Source organism: Panthera uncia, unplaced genomic scaffold (genome assembly GCF_023721935.1).
Source record: "Panthera uncia isolate 11264 unplaced genomic scaffold, Puncia_PCG_1.0 HiC_scaffold_367, whole genome shotgun sequence".
Classification (NCBI taxonomy): domain Eukaryota; kingdom Metazoa; phylum Chordata; class Mammalia; order Carnivora; family Felidae; genus Panthera; species Panthera uncia.
In genome coordinates this window covers 26,005-43,340 of record NW_026059503.1, presented here as the reverse complement: position 1 = coordinate 43,340, position 17,336 = coordinate 26,005, and the positions used below count along the sequence as shown (strand labels likewise).

Below are 17,336 nucleotides of genomic sequence, written 5' to 3'. Positions count from 1 at the left end.
AGAGACCTTGGCCCCGCTGGCCCTGGGGATCCCAGCCGCCGGCAGGGGGAGGGAGGGCAGCTGGTAAGGAGGCGCTTGTGTGGGGCTCCGGGGCCCAGCCAGCACCCTCGGGCTTGTGAAACCTCCGCTTGCAGCTCACGCAGGCAGGAAGCACAAAGCCCGAAGGACGCTTTGCTCAAGTGCCTCCGGGCGTGGGGTAAACAGTGGACGTGACAAACTAGCCTTGCTGCCGTGGAGTCTGGGAAAAGCCTGGAAAGTTCTCTGGTCAAGGCTGCAGCAGGATCTAAAAGGGCCTGCGGTAAAGCGACTCAGGGTGCTTCCCCGGAGCGCTCGCCCCACAGCCATGCGAGGGCACCTTCCTCACGGGCCCTGTGACACTGAGCTCGTCTGCTCCCCTCCCCCATCAGAGGGCCTCCAGCTGGCCATGCCCCACTGCCCATCCCCCTCCACCTGTAGAACCCCCAGGGCCCGCCCCGCCCCCAAACACGCAGCGGGTGCGCCCCTGGTTTCCCCGAGCACCCGCCCCACCTGCACACCCACTTTCTTCCTGCGCATCAAATCCAGCGGCCCCCGCAGCCCTCACAATATTCTGTTTACTCCAGCTTCCAGAGGGAGCCACGCATGAAAACAGAAATCGTGAAGAGAAGGGTGCCTTTTTCACGGGCCAGTTTCAACTGGAACTGTAGCCAATTCAAGTTTCCCAACAAAGCACCTTTTTTCTGGGCCAGAAAACCCTCCCCACCGTCCCCATGGCGTGCTGCCCAGGATTGAGGGGACCACTTCCCATGTGCTCTGACTTGACAAGTTTGAGGCGTCCTGCCCGCCACGAGGGAGCAGGTGCCCCAGAGCGGGCCTCTGCATTCGGTAAATCACAGACCGGCAGGGAAGCCGCTCACACCCAGCAACCAAACCGAAAGGCAGGCGCAGCAGAGCCCAGCACGCAACATGGGGGCGGGTGACCGGCACCCCAGATTGGACGGGATGCAGGGCCTCCCAGGAGCCCAGAGGCCAAGCAGCTGCCCACCGCTGTCCGATCCCAGGCTGGGCCCAGCGCCCACAAGCGACCTGCTCTGCCCCCCCCTCCGTCCGCTGACTCTCCAGAACTCTTCCCGGCCGATCCAACAGGCACCCGGACTTTTGTCATGACTTTTGGTGGGTTTTAAATTGTTCTCTCACTCTGGCTAGTTCAGACCCTTCTGAGGCCCAGAAGACTGAGCAGGTGGGGAGCCGCGGGGCCAGGCCGTGCAGCTGCGTGCACTCACCACTGCCCCTCCGGCAGGCACCAGGCGGTGTCAGCCAGTGTCAGCGTTCCAACCAGGCATCGAGGGGGGCAGAGTGGCCGGTGAGACCAGCCAGCGCAGGTTCCCCAGGCAGGTGCCCCCGTACCGCTCGGAGCACCCGGGGACTAGCTCACAGCCACAGCGCTCACCGACCCCTTCCCCAGGGCAGTCCGGTCGCCTCCAGCACGGCCTAAAATAGTCCCGCTCTTTAAGCTGCTGCTTCTCCTCCCAGGACTTTGTGCTACACGAATGATCGGACACAGGCAATGATACGACTGGTAAACAAACCGGAGTGCGTTCAGATGACCACCAAACGAGCAGCCATTAAATATCTAGTTGTCAAGTAAAAAATTAGTAAGGGGGTCTTTGTGTTTCCCTGAAGTGAGGAACTCTGATATAAAACCACACAGAGTAGGATCCCATGTTTAAATGCTACGTGTGTACCATGTGCAAAAACACACTAAACCTTAACAGTGGCTTCTTCCTGTGAGTGGCTTTTGTTTCTATTTTAAAATACTTTTTGTACTTTCCAAGTATTCTACAATGAATACACACCCCTATTAAGACAGAAAAGAAACAAAGGTTCTAAGATTACAAAGGTTACTAAGTTGTAACATTTCAGGAAACCAACCATGCCTTGCCCTTAGAGGCAGCCCCTCAATGAGGCTGGAGCCCTAGACACACTGGGGCTGGGGCAGGGCAGGGGGCAGGACCAGAGGTGGGGGGCAGGGGCAGGGCTAGGGAAGAGGACCAGCAGTGGGGGGGGCAGGGGCAGGGCTAGGGGGCAGGACCAGCAGTGGGGGGGCGGGGCAGGGGGGCAGGACTAGGGGGCAGCTCGAGCATTGCTCTGCAGCTCCGAGGCCCAGGGGGTTGTTGGAACTCCCTCAACTTGGGGGTTGGGGGTTAGAGACAGGAGAACTCATTGCAGATGGCACCCAGTGAGCAGGCCAATGGCAGGGCCACCAGCTGAAGCCCATGCCGACCCCGCTGGCCAGTCCTAGGGCACCAAGGTCTGTAGAAGCGGCCCCCTGAGACACAGTGGGTGGAAGGCGCACAGGGGGTAAGGACAGCTGCGGGACAAGGTGAGGAGCGGAGAGACGGGAGAAGGGGCTGCAGGAAACCCAGCCCTCGCCCTCAGCTGTGACAGTGCGCCCTGGCTGGCGGGAGGGGCTGGGAAGAGGAGGACAGGACATTCACACCCAGCAGCACAGACACGGAGCGACTGCTCGGGACAGAACCGTCACATGGGCACACACGGAAAGAGAAAGGGCGAGTTACCTGGATGAGGTCTGGAAAATGGCCCGTCTTTAGCTTGTGTGACTCCAAAACATAAGAAAACCAAAATACTGGCCACAATACCTCTGCAAACAAAGAACAAACAGCCCCTCAGTGTGTGTCTCCCAGGCGGGAGGTTGGGGGTAGGAGGGACCCCAGGATGCCCTCTGCAGCGACAGCCCCTGTCCCCAGGGAGGGGAGGCCGGGCCTCGCGGGGGGGGGGGGGGGGGGGGGGGGGCGCCCAGGCCAACTGCCAGAGGCAGACCCGCCCTTGGGACGAGACCCTTGGTGGAGGCTGTGCGTCGTCTAGGTGGCAAAGTGGTGCCCACTAGTGTGTGTGCTTCCCATTGAAAGAGCCCCTGAAATTCCACACGTGACCACCCAGGGCACCGAGGGCCCGCCGAAGACAGAAGGATGCCAGGGTCGGAAGGCTCTCTGCTCCCGCAAGGCAAGGGCAGCACCCCCCACGCAGTCCCCACGGGGCTAATTCACAACAGGACCAAGCGGACGTGCTGCAACCACACGTGCACAGACACACAGACACGTGCCTGCACGGGGAGGGGGGGGGACAGGAGCAAGGAGGACACGCAGACAGCGGTGCTCACGCTCCGTTCACATGGCCACCGCCCGCCCAGCGCAGGGTCTGAGGGGGGCAGTGCCGCCTGCCCTCCCCACTGCCGGCAGGGACGCACATCGCAGTTTGCAGCTGGGCTGCTGCCCTCCAACACGCACGATGCGACACCACACGGGAGGCCGGAGGCGTCAGCCTGGAAGCACCTGCCCCCCCCCCCCCCACCTGCTAAGAGCGCCCAGGGTCCAGGGCAGGCACCCATGAGGCCGGGCCCCACAGGACACCGCCTGCCAGCCCCTCCGCTCCTGCCCGCCCCCGTGTGGCCAGGGTGTGTTCCGATCGCACCGGGCAGCATGCTGCTGTGGGTGTGCAGAGTGGTCCTGTCCCGAGTAGGACAGGCTCCCTGCTCCTGCCGGCCTCCGGACCACAGTAAGTGTGGAGGGACAGACGGACACTGGCCACTGCGCTCAGCAGGGCGGGACCCACATCCCCATCACAGGGGCTGACACAGAGGGCCCGTGAGGTGCCCACTGCTCAGGGCAGGGTGTGGGGAGGCGGGAAGTCTGCAAGGGGCTGCCTGGAGGGGCACACAGACCCCCACTAGGCAGCACTCCCAGTGTGACACCCTCCACCCCCAGGAGAGGCCCCTCCTGGCACGACCGAGAGATAGCTTTGGAGCCACAGGTGACTCCCAGAGAAGTCACCACCAGAACAGAACGAGGGAGGTGAAGTCTCAGGGCGCCTGTGCCCCACCTGCCCTCACCAGGTCAGACTCTCAATTCCAACCTCGGTTGTACATCTTAAGGCAGTGTTTAGGGTCACTTGGCAAGATCCGTGAGTCAGGTGAAGGATGTACAGTATCCCCCCCACTCCCTGCACCCAGGTCTGCGTTAACACCCGACGTGAGGATGGGGCGTCTGTCACAATTTACGAATCCACACCGGTACATTAACCACAGTCCACTGTTTTCAGACTTTCTCACTTTTCATCCAAAGTCCCTTTCCTGGCCCAGGACCCCACCAGGACCCCCGTGACATTCGGGGTCAAAACCCCCCTGGGCTGTGACAGTGCCTCAGGCGTTGTTTTGGATGGCCTGCAGTTTGAAGACCGGTCAGGTGCTCTGGAGGACGACCCTTAGCGAATGCCATCTGCCGCTTTCTGTGATTTCGATCTTGTTTTTGGGAGTAAGATCACATCACACCGACATGATCTCTGACGTCCCCTGGCTGGGACACACCTGTCAGGTGCCCTCCCTGCTCTGCTCTTGGGGGGAGGGGTCCCTCTACACAGCCTGCACGCAAGGGCTGGGGAGCACCTATGTTTATCTGGAATTTATCTACACGGGCTACTTGTCTCTTCTCCCTCACTTCTTTATCATTTATATTGGCACGGACTCACGGATATGCATTTTATACCTTGGATTATAATGTGGTAATAATTTATAGATTTTTTTTTTTTTTTTGCTCAAATTGTATCCATTTACCTACTTTGACCATTGGGAGCCCTTTCGATGGTCTCCTGTATCAGAGCTTTAACATAACCCCATCTGTTGTGCTTTTTTCTGAGCACTTTCTTTCTGGCGCTAGACGACCCTCCCAGACCTTCCTGGCATCTCCTGCCCCAGGCCTGGGTTCAGCCATTTCTCTGGGAGCCCCTTCCCAGAGCCCAGCCATTTCTCTGGGCTCCTTCCCTGGAGGATGGTCTTGGGAGCCACGTTCTGGGGGGTGACGTGCTCCTTGCCACTCGGGCATTATAGCTTCTGGGCCTCTCGGCCGATAGTCAGAGCTGTGCGTACAAACCGTGCAAACACACAAATGAGAAATGTTTCTCTGCGCAGCCAGCTGTACCTACGTTAAGCTAAACACGAGTTCTTACTACGTCTCCAACCACCACCCGTTACCCCAGGGCCCGTCCTCCCCTCGATCCCCTGTAACCTCCCACTCAGCGGTGAGACCGCACGGGGCTCCCACCGGCCGCCGGCCACGTACTCGGTTGTTCCACTCCAGGACGCGGGCCGCAGGATCAGAACCGGTCACCTGACCCCGCCGGGAACGACTTCAGTCAACTGGAGCCCGGCGCTCGCGGGCGGGTGCCCTGCCTTGAGTCTTACGGACTCCCGCCCCTTCAGCGAGGGGGTTTCACGCGTTTGTAACACCCCGAGAGTCTGGCCACAGTCTGCATCCCTTCCTGGGTCCCCGACGTCCGAAATTATCTTTCCTTCACTTGTGAACATTAGGTTTACTCTGTGTTGTTGAGTCCTGTGGACACTGACCAACGCACAGTCACAGGTCTACCATCATAGTTATCGTACAGAACACTCAAAACACTCCCCACACTCCCCAGCGCTCTACCACTGGCTCCCCCACTGCCCTAGAAACCAGTGACCTTACCACCACTGCACCTTTACCAGAGTCACACGGTTGCAGTGTGCGTGGCCTTTCCACATAGCTTCTTTCACTTAAGACGCGTCTGAGTTTCACCTACGTCTCTGCAGTGTTAAAAAAGGAGACAGCAGGCCCAAAACAAAGTCACTTGGGCTGAGCCCCATGTCAGCAAAGCACGACTCAATCCCCACCCAAACAAAGTGTAGTATCGGTCCCAGGAGCGCAACCTTTAACCGGCCCACATGGGACTAGCTGGCCCGCAGCCCCCTTCTGCCCCCTCAGGAGGGTGACCCTGCCCCAAACCATGTGGTCTCTGTTAATGACTTCCTTCACCGCCACCCTTCTGTCTTTAAAAAGCCTGGCAGAGTCCCTTCTACTGCTGGATGGGACACCGCCCATCCATCAATCACTGAACAAAGCCAACTTGATCTTTAAATTTACTTCAATTTTTGTTATCTGACAATGGCTTCATACCTCATTTCATTTTGCTGCTTAATAACATTTCATCGTCTGGATGTACCTGTTTCTGTTTATCCGTTTACCTACTGGAGGGCACGCTGGCCACTTCCACATTTGGACAATTAGAATAAAGCTGGTACAACATCCACGTGCAGGTTTTTGTGTAGACACGAGTTTTCACTTTAATTTCGATAAACACCTACAAGTCCAATTACCGGATTCCATGGTTAGAATAACTTTAGTTCTACAAGAGACTGTCAAACTTCTGGTGTCATCTTTGAAAACCCAAGATCGCCAGATTTTCTACTGTCTTTTCAGGAAGTTGTACAGCTTCGTATTTTACACTTTGGTCTATAAACCTTCTCAATGAATTATCGTGAGAAGTGAAGAGCCCGTATCCAGTCTCCTTTCTCGCAGGGAACTCTCCGCTGTTCCGGGACCGTCTGTTGAGAAGGCTCTCCCCTGATGCCTTTGCTCCTGTGCAGCGACGAGGCGACTGCATTGACGTGGGCACGTACCTGCACCCCCCAGTCCGTCCCAGCCGAACGCTCTGCCGACACCACACTGGCCTCGTCACTGCAGCCTCATAGCGAGGCCAGCTGGTGTCGTTCCTCCAGCTTTGTTCCTCCTCAGTGTTCGGAGTACGTTGTATGTCCTGTGTGTTCTAATACGCAAAGTACGTTCACATTTTACATGTAATAACTTACGTATCTCTGTGTATACACTGTGTACATGCATGCCATCGTCCCAAATGTCGCCGATGGGTAAATGGTGACGATAGGGTGAAGCCCATCCACACAGCATACACCCCCAGCAATCCTGCCCCACCGATGGACACCGCAACGCGGACGTCACGAGACCATCATGCCCAGCGGAAGAAGCCAGACACAGTGTGCAGGGTGGGTGACTCCGTGTACACGAAACGGTACAGGAGACAAGAGAAACCTGTGGGGACAGACGGCCCGTGCGGAGGGCTGCATCTCCACAGGTGTGTGCATCTGTGGAAACTCACTGAGCCGTGCTCTGGTTAGACACATGTTGCATTAAATTACTGGTCGATAAACTTGACTTCAAGAGAAAAACAAAACCTACTCCCCCAAAGTAACAGGACTTGTTAGACCCATAAAAAGAACAATACACACAAGCTGAAATGGAGAGCTTACAGAACACAAGCCAACTTCCTACTTTTTTAACGACGTACTCATTGGGTTTTTTTTAACAGCATAATTTTTAGAAGCTCTTCCTTTACACAAGACATAAGCCTGAGCGCATCGAAAGCTCTGATGTGCTACCAAAGGGCGGGCCTGGGGCTGGGGCTGGGGGGCTGCCCGGAAGTGCCAGCCTCAGCCAGGCAGGCGTGCTGAGCTGGAGGCAGGCTGTGTGCCCACGCGTCCACACACCCAGGAGATCCTGGGAAGCAGCAGCAGAGCCACGAGTGGCGCGAGAATGGGGCCGAAGCAAGGCCTCCAGGGACGAGCCAGGAGTAGGTTCCAGGCACCACGTGCAGAATTACGGGGCCAGGAAGGTGGCTCTTCTCTGTCCCAGGAAGGACAGAGACTGTGAGCTACGAAGACCTCCAGTGTCCCCAGGACACATAACTTCAGAGCAGCAAAGTGTCCAGGAGCCCTCACATCCCCACCCCCCTCAAGGCCTCTCCTTCAGTGACCGTGCACAGGGGCTGCTGGGCGAGGGCCCAGGCACCTGCTGCTCACTGTCCCAGCCACTCGCGTGCAGGGGCGGCTCAGGATAGGAGCCGGTACGGGGCCAAGAGGTGGGACGTGCCCCTGGGTCTAGGCTGGAGGGGCTCCCTGGCAGGTGTCCGATGAGTCAGAACCCAGGCCTTGCCCTTGGAGGGCACTCCGAGGGTGCCCTGCATGGGCCCACTGTGGCTGGGGTTGTGCCCTACCTGTGACAACTCTTGCCTGGTGTCATTGGAACTGCTCACTTCTGGCCTGACCCCACAGCCAAGGGGGGACACCTCTTGAATGTGACCAAGTCCCGCTTTCTTTCTGGTCTCTGCCCATCTGGGCCCAGCAGACACCTGGCACTAACAGACAAAAGCACAGAGAAGGCCACCTTCTACTTGGAAATGCCCGCTGAGCACACTCGGGCTCCCACCACAGCCTCCCTGTCTCCTACAACCACAGGTTCAGTGTCCCTGATGAGGGACCCGCCACAGTGAGGGCAACCTGGGGCCCCCCAGAAGGGCCAAGCTCCCTGTACTTCTGGACCCCATCACCCACACATGCTGCACCGAGCAGCCCCCCTGCACCAGTGGGACACCAAGTAATGGGCAGTGCCGTGTGCAGACGTGCTGGGCCCCAGGCTGACACCCAGGGCTCAGAAAACAAGAGACAGACCCGGCAAAGCCACCCGGGGGACAGCGTGAGAGATGCAGGAAGGCGGCCCACAGGGCGTGCAACCAGGAGCCAGGGACACGGCGCAGGGGCAGAGCCCCCACCCTCTGGCTGTGGCCTGGGAGACAAACTGGGGGCTCTGAAGCGCGTGCACTCATGGGCAGCCGCACACAGCTGAGAGAGCACCCGGCGTCCTCACGGGCTACTGATGCCTGAGAGCAAAGAACGGTGCTTAGGACGCACTTCTGGGCCGGCGCTAACACCCCTACTTTACAAGCCTGGCCCCACCAACCAAATCTGACCTCCGGTCCTCCGGCGCTGCCCTCTGCCTCTGTCCCTGCCCTGGTGCCCGTCACACCAGGGCAAGTGGGTCAGAGTTGCAACAGGGGCTTCCCGAGCCTGGGGGAGTCCATCCAGTGCAGAAACCTCACGGGAATCTGCTCTAAAGCCAGCCAATCTTCCTCACACACTTCTGAGAGTGGCCTCAGAATCCGTGGGATTCCAGCAAGGGACACAACCGGCCAGCGAGTCTGGAAATAATACCGCAAAGGCAGCACCCGCTTCCTGACCCGCACAACGGCATCATGCCCGAGAAGCCCACTTAAAATTTTCCAAAAGCAGCAGTATCAGAGCTCAGCGCAGCAGGAGCACACGCAAATCTGTACACTCTCAGACGCCCAAACTCACAGGCTCTGTGGTCCCGTGATTTATAATAAGAAACACTTGGCCTCCACCCCCGCCCCGCCCCACCCCTGGCACAGAGCCCCTAAAACCGCAGGGATTTCTGAAGGGCTAAAGGTTTCTTGTGTTATGTTACTGAGGCGAGTCTCAGACCCTCACCTGAGGGTGAGGACTGGCCGTCAGGAGAACCAGCCGCGGGACTGGAGGGCTGGAACTCTCTGTCCCACCCCCTGACCTCCGGGGATGGGAGAGGCGCTGAAGGCTGAGTCAAATCACCAAAGGCAACGGGACAGTCACTCATCCTCCACAAGACCCAGGGCACCAAGTTTTGAGAACTTCTGGGTTGGTGAACAGGTGTAGGTCAGGGGAGAGTGGCGTGCCTGGAGCGGGCTCAGACGCCCCAAGCCCTCAGACCTCGCCCCGGGCACCTCTCACCCCTGGCTGTCCCCCACTTACTTCCTTTTTAATCAACCGGTGATCTAGCAACACGCTTCCCCGAGTTCTGTGAGCCGCTCTAGCAACTTAATAGTACCAAGAAGGGGGTCACAGAAACCTCTGATTTGCAGCCATTTGGTCAGAAGCACCGGTGACAACTGGGGCATGTGGCTGGCACCTGCAGGGGTGATGGGGGGTGATCTTGCAGGACTGAGCCGAACCGTAGGACACTCGGGCAGGGTCCAGGGCACTGCTGGTGGGATGTGTAGGGAAACCATCCCTCCCGCCAGAACTAGTGACCAGGACCCCTCTTGGGCTCCACCCCTGGAGGCGCTGAGGCACATTCTGGTCTGTTACTCGCGCGAATCCCTCACTGGCTGCAGGTCCACGAGGGGCAGCACCCTCAGGAGTCCTGAGACAGGTGGAGGAGGGGTAAACACAGCACAGAGCTCCAGGAGGCAGCCTGGGAGAGACGCTTCGGGCACACGCGGCGGGGACACCGGGAGCCCGGCCAGCCCGCGAGTGCATACTGGCCCCGCGAGCCACAGGCCAGCCCGCGGAGAGCAGGGACCCCCCCACCCAAGCACGCCAGGTGCCTGCACCCGCCAGGCCGGGGGCCGTGTTACCTCTTGGTGTTATAGGCCGTGTCCCGAGGCGTCTCCTCCAGCAGAGTCACGTAGCCGAGCACACAGGTGAGGATGAAGAGCACCGTCAGGGTGTGGGCGCGCCTGAAACCCAAACACACGGCTGGCGTCAGAGCCCGGAGCGCTACCGCACCTGGGACGCGCGGGCACAGCCGCAGCTCGGAAACCCCGGCTGGGAGCCGGCGGCCGGGCGGGAAGAGCGGTGGCGCGGTGGGCGCCGCGGGCTGTGGCTCAGAGGAGGCTGCGGCCCCGCGGGGTCCGGGGTGGAGGCGGCGGGCAGCAGGTAAACGCGGCGGTTTCCACTGAGCAAGATACGACCAGCCTCGCAATTCGTGAAGCGACCACATCCGGGAGCTCCGGAAGGACAGCCCAAGAACACGGAGAAAGGGACCCCCGGACCCAAAGCGAGACGGTGCGTGTCCGCCGCGGAGAGACACGGGCTCCGGCCCCGTCCGTGAGCCAGCGGACGGCCTCCCCGGGAAACAGGGCCCGCACCGGGCAGGCACCCGGACTGCGGGGCGAGCGGCTGACGCCGAGACTCCAGGCACTACCCTGGCTCTCCACATCTGACACCTGCGAGTCCTTGGGGAGGACGCGACCCCTCCGCGCCTCGTGTCCTCATCCCTGAGTGAGGATGCTTCCACATCCAGCACAAACGTCTTTCAGGAATGAACTGAACACTCTCTGGGCAGGAAAGAGGAGACAGTAAGGAGAGAAGCAGGGCTGCTCCAAGAGTGCTGCCGGAGGCAGAGAGAAACCAGGCTGCCGCGAACGGAAGAAGGGCAAGAGAAACGGCGAAACAGACTGTTCTCCGCCCCAGCTCTTCAAAACGTGTCCGCCCACGGCAAGCGGCCACCGTACCACCGTGATGGGGCCGCCGCGGCCGAAGGAGACGCTGCACGGATCAACATGGACTCCATGTGGCAGATGTGGTCTCCCGGACGCGGAGACCGGGAAGCGGAGAAGGCTCACTGCATCCCTGCGGCAACAGCGGAGACGTAACCCACCCGAGGCGCGGAGGGGACGGGGACGGAAGCAGAGACCGGAAACCGGCAGACCCCACTGCAGACTCATCACTAACTGACCGGACATCCCTAAAACACCTGGATGATGGAGGCTGTGCCACACACAATACCGCTCGGCTGTGGGGGCCTCAGGCACGCCGAGAGGCCCGTCTCCGGGACGCACGCACCACACGACCCCACTTACGTGGCCTTCTCCAAGGCCAAGCTACGAGGACAGAGACCGGGCCAGAGGCCGGAGTGAGGTCCTGTTCTGTGCCTGGCCCGTGACGGCGGTTCCAGGAAGCTACGCGCACCAAAGCTACAAACAGATTCACTGTACAGCGACTTACAACAAAACGTTACGAATCGACCATTGCTGGTGCAAGGTCAGGATCCAGGGAAGCATGCCGGGAGAGCCGGAGCGGTCTACAGGGCACGGGGCAGAACGCCCGTCCCGTGTACCTTCGAGAAGACACCACCCAGAGACCAGCACAGGTAAGGAGCACAGAGCAAGAACCCACTGGGCCCAATTCCTGTCCCAGGAGTTCTCAACGGGTTTCTCCAAAGGGTGCATGTTTCCGAAGTGGCAAGTTGTTTCCCCACCAGTGACAGGTCGGACCAAGGGGCTCCAGGCCTCCAGAACTGGGAGAAGTGCCCACAGCAGGCAGACCAACAGTGTGCAGGGTTCATGGGAGCACCTGCTGGGAGCCATCTGCCTCGGAAAGGGACGGGACTGTCCCAGGGGCCTGGCCATGGGCCTGCGCGGCCACCTGGCCCAGAGGGTTCCCAGCAAGGCAAGTGTCTATGAGAAAAGGGATGGGAAGGAGCCCCAGCCTCAGGGAGGAAGGAGAGTAAACTAGATTAACAGCCCACCAACTGGCATCAGACTTGCAGAAGGAAAAACAAGCTAGTCAGTTTGAGGAGAGACGACCACATGGTCTGGAAGAGACCCGAGGGGCAAAGGGAACACCTCGTTGATCCGCTGTGGCCCAGGACCCGTCCACGTGGCTTCAGGGACATCAGGACGCCAAGGTGCTGTGCAGGGGCCCGCTGGGCACCCCCCACCCCCCCAACTTCACACACAGGCACCGGGTCCTGCCAGGATCTAAGAAACACACAGCACGAGAGGCACCCTGCAGGTGCCCCACCGAAACCGCATCTCTGGAGCACAGAAGCTTTTGTCCCAGGACTTAAAAAATGACTTCAACCCTCTGGCTTCTTTCGTATTAATTTCCACAAACACGATAATCTTCCTATCGTTTCTCTGGGCTAAGACACATTCCCTGAGGAGCCCCAGACAGCTCCAGTCACAGATCTTTCCATCCTCCGAAAAAACACAAGGATTATCTGAAAATGAAAAACAACTTCTTGTCCTTTGAAATAAATGTTCCCACTGTCACTCGGTCAGTGGAAACAGGAATAAGGAATAAGTAGGCCTCCCTCTGTCCCATCCGAGGCAGGAAGGAGCACAAAGTCCAGGACCCAGAGGTAGAGCACAGGGCACCAAAGTCTCGCAGAACAACAGACTTCAGAACTGCTAAGGTCAAGTGCTACTAGAAAGTAAAATTTTCATTACTAAATTATGATGAAATGCATCTTTACGAAGGCTCCCTCCTTCTGTACAGCAAGGGGACCTGAGCAGACGCTTTCCCAAAGACACAATGGCCAACAGACACGTGGAAAGGTGCTCGACGGCACTCATTATCGGGGAAATGCAAATCAAAACCAGTGAGCTGTCACCTGACACCTGTCAGAATGACTAGCGTCAAAAAGACAAACCACCAGTGTCGGAGAGGATGAGGAGAAGGGGACCCCACGCGCTGTCGGTGGCGCGAACTGGTGCAGCCTCTGCAAACAGTATGGAGGTTCCTCGAGGGACGAGAATAAAGTTGCCGTAAGACTCAGCCATCCCACCACTGGGGACTGGAGGGAACAAGACGCCAAGTTGGAAAGACACACGCTCCCCTAGGGAACTGCTGCGTTACTCAAACAGCCCAAGTGCCCACAGACCGGACTGGACTGGACGGAAAGGAATGTTACCCGGCCACACCCAGGAATGAAATCTTGCCATCGGCAACACAGGTGGCCCTCGAGGGCATCGTGCTGAGATCAGTCGGAGAAAGACAAACACCACGTGATCTCTCCTACGCGTGGAATCTAGACACAAAACCCAAACTCACAGATAGATACAGAGGCACTCTGGATGAAGGCACAAACGTAGGTGCAGACTACCTGCTGTCAGGAAGACGAAGTGGGGTTTGCATGGTCAGGACTCGATCCCTGACACAGCAGCCACTACGGGCAGCCGGCAGCGGTAAAGGGAAATGCCAGGTCGGCGCCCAGGACACAGAATGCCGAGAATTCTTTCAGACCACCGCTCAATCCACGGCCTGCGCTTTCCTCCCATTTTTCCCTGTGAAGTCTACGTTTCCTGCTCTGACAGTTTTCCCTGCAGAGGCAATGGGACCCAGTGGGAAAACACGGATTTTGGTCATCAGCTTTGCCACTCAGTAGACTTGCGGTCTTGAGCAGCTTTCTTCGTCTTTCAGAGCACCATTTCCACGTGTGGAACGCTCGGGGAGACCTCCTGTCCCTCCCAGACGCCCCCTGTCCCCCCTCCCTGGTGCTGGGAAGACCAGCACATCCTCTGGGTCAGTGGCTAATAGAGAACTCAGGGAGCTCTGAGCGGCCGTAAATCCCGTGACTCTCCAGTCACTCAGCAAGGGCGAGGGCGTGAGGACAGCTGGCTCCCTGCCACGATGAGTGGAAAATACCCAGCCGTCAGTCCCTCTCTCGAGATGACCACGCTCATTATGCCAAGTGGGCAGGAAGGCAGGCCCGCCAAACCAATTAGAGAAAACACGAAGGTGTGGCTGGCACACTGAGAGCACAAGGCAGCCTCGGCCAGGAAAGGCCAAGACCAGAGGGCCTGCCCCAGGTGTGCCAGAAGTGCCTGCGGCCATGACACTGACCCTCCCCGGCTGCTGATCAACATGACCAAAGAGGAATCCGCTGCAGAGTCAAGCTTTCCAGATCCGGGCAGAGCTGGCAAACCCCTACCCCACAATGACTGAGAAAGGCATTTTCCAGAACCCGGGGCACCGAGATCACCCCTGCGCACTCTTGCTGCTACTATCGGACACTGTGGACAAGAGTCCTGGGGTCGCCGAGAGTGCTCACCCAAGGCCCAGTGTTACAAGACACAAGCACACGGCAAGCACTCCCACAACGTCACAACCGTCCCTCCCCTCCCTGCTTTAGGAGCTGGTTAGGAAGTGTGCCAATCCGGTGGCAATTCACCCACCTTCCATCCACAGGTGGCAGCGTTCAGTAGCACCTCTCCAGGACATCAAGTCTCCAAGTGGCTCCCAGAGAATCTTTAGAAAACGAGGGCTGACACATCTTTGTGCCGTTCCTCTGAGTCTGCGGTCCTGCTTCCCCCTGGATGTTCTGCACCAGAGGACCACCACAACCAGTAGAAGACTTGGTGTCCTTGCCACCACAGACCCCGGCAGTCCTCACGCCCGCCCCCTTGGGCCTTGTTTCCGGGAGGCCAGCCTCAAGCTCCAAGGCGCAGGCAAACCCTGAACCGAATTACACAGCCCCTGGCCGACAAGGGATAACAAAGACACTCCACAGAGTCCTCCTGCGTGGCCGTGCACAACCACCATCACTGGGCATCTTTGGGGAAAACCCTAAAAGTAAGGTTTCGAATCCTGCAAAAGTTCCTTTGAGTAATTCTGGAACAAAAAAATCATTTCCACAAATATTAACTTTTAGTCTTTACAGGAGGTTTTGTACCATTCGTTATTAAAACTCTCTCAAACACAAAAGTTTTCAAAACCGTAACACATCAAGTCAGTGAGGAGAGACTAAAAAGGTGGCGAGTGGCTAAGCTCTACAGGCAAGAATGAGTAATTCTCACCAAGCAGGCATCTGGTTACCTGCCAGGAGAAACGAGAAGTTCCTTCCCCTGTACAGGTGATGGGGGGCTTGGGACGCAGCAAGGGCCTGCACGGACCACAAAGCACAGCACCCCTCACACCCGCGGTGGGGAGGCAGGAGCCCTCCACCCAGGAGATCCACGAGGCAGGCCCCTGAAGCTAGCCAGCCCTGTCACACTTCCTCCTGGAAAGCCTTCCAGGCCCCCAGCAGCCCTCCTCATAGGTAAACTCGGCTATAGCAGGCACCTGTGTGTCCAGTACCCGACTGACCAAGCACCTTTGTACACAGGACCCGAGGGCTGTGGTGGGCGTCTGCCTTTCACTGCACGAGGTGAGGCGTGTGCTCCCCGGTTCCTGCTGATGCATCCCCTTCAGCCAGTATATCTCGTGATTCTGAGGCCCCAGGCTTACGCCAAAGTCTAAGCTTCCTGTTTGGTTCTCTGCTGCAGTCCCTAGAACAGCAACGGGCACCCAGTTGGGGCCCCCAAATATGTGCACGAGCAGGAAACAAGGACAGCCGCCGTGTCCTAGGATGAAGCCCTCCCTCCTGCAGCCCGAAGGGGCGTGCTCACAGACACAGCTGGTGGAGAGGCCTGGCCTGCATGCCGCAGGCCCAGCAGGTCCAAGGGTGCTCCGGTCTCTAGCTCAGGGGCCACAACGCCCTGGATGAGGCATGCCATCCCTGTCTCGCTCCCACGGGCTCCGAGGCCACCTGAATGCACCGTGTCCCCAAAGCAAGGCTGAAAGCCAACCCTGCACGGCAGCGGCCAGCACCCACAGGGAAGACACCAACGTCGTCCAGATGCAGGGCTGCAGCCCTATCAACACCCACCACCACCCTGTACCTCTCCCGAATCCGAAAAAAACCACGACACCCATTCGGCCCCACGCGCGCCTCCTCTTCGGTTTCTGTCCCTGCTGCGGCACCCTCCCCTGAAACGTCCAATTACTCCCGTCAGGCTCTCCGCATTCCCCGATCAGACCTTCCGTGACAATCCCACAGTCCGGTTCTCTGAAAAGCTGCCTCCACGTGGCATTCCCGTTGCAGCTGGAGGCCACATCTACCTCCCTCTGTCCCCCAGGGCCTACCGCAGGCCTCAAATGCAGGCACTGTATTCTTGACAGGAACTCAGCATCCAGCAAAGAAAACCAAACCCCAGCCCTCAAGAAGCATGCTGTCTAGTACACGGGGTTTCTCTCTCTTACAGAGCAGCAAGGAGGCTGGGGAAGGTGAAGGGCTAGTCCAAGGTCACAGAGCCATGTGGCGTAGGAGCCACGCCTGGGACCTCACATACAGAAGTGCCCAATTCAGCATAAAGCAAGAGCGTGAACTCTTCCAACACAGGCTCGGGGCGGGGGGAGCGGTCAGGAAGGCTCCCGGGGGCCTCTCCCTCCCCAACACCCGTTGAGGCAGACTGCGAGCAGCCTGACCCCGGGGCCTGGCTTGCAGACAGCGGTACGGGGGTCGAAGAGCAGGCTCCGCGAGAAGCCCCTGAAAAGAGACAGAACCCTTATTTGACAAACAGCCGCTCAACTCCTGGCACGTGGGAAGGTGCTCGCGCTAACGTTACTGCTACGCGCTGGGGGGAGAAGCCGATTCCGCACGACGCAGGCGCTGCGAAGAAACAAGAATGACAGCGGGCACAGGTGGATTTGGGACAGGAAAAGCCTCTCCGACATGACTCTGGAGCCTACTCCTCCCGGGATATGGGGCAGGGGTCACAGGTGCCGGGCGGGACCGCCGCGAGGGACCAGCCGCGGCCGGGCGGGTCTCGCAGGCGCCCCTCCATCCCAGCACGACGTGCCCATCACCCTCGCGCCCCCCGGGGCCCCCCCGCCGACCGCCGCCCCTCACCAGAAAAAGGTGTTGGTGCCGTCGTCGTAGACCTCGGACTCCGTGCTGCGGCGGCCCGCGCCCGGCCCGCTCGCTCGGCCTGCGGTCGCGCCGTCGGGCGGCTCCTCCAGCGAGGCCTTGCCCGCCGGCACAGGGGACCCCTGCCGCGGTCCCCCCGCGCCTCTGCGCTCACCCCTCCGCATGGCGCCAGCCCAGCCGCTCCGCCCCGCGCCTTGACCCCACGCACAGCGGGTCACCGCGAGGGCGCGCTGCGCACGGCGCGAGGAGCGCCGGGAAGGGGTCGCGGCGCTCCCACGGCGGGGTCTTGGGAGAGCAGGGGTTGGGGGCGGCTAGGAAAGGGTGGGCGGTGCGTTGTGGGACTTGTAGTCCCTGCGGCCGGGCCGCGGGGCACGCTGGGTCTCGTAGTCTCCGACGCCGCGGGTCAGAAGCAGTGCTTGCTGGGAAGGA

General features: G+C 59.3%; 1 protein-coding gene across 1 annotated transcript in view; it reads right to left on the bottom strand.

Annotated features, from left to right (window-relative positions):
- Nucleotides 1-17,336, bottom strand: part of LOC125918014 (phosphatidylserine synthase 2) — a 23,720-nt gene extending 6,384 nt beyond the window's left edge. Inside the window, exons 1-3 of the mRNA XM_049624071.1 lie at nt 16,890-17,336; nt 10,069-10,170; nt 2,559-2,641 (exon numbers count right to left, since the gene is read on the bottom strand). Coding sequence (XP_049480028.1) covers nt 2,559-2,641; nt 10,069-10,170; nt 16,890-17,071 — 367 coding nt within the window. The 5' untranslated portion in view covers nt 17,072-17,336. The remainder of the gene's footprint in view (nt 1-2,558; nt 2,642-10,068; nt 10,171-16,889) is intronic.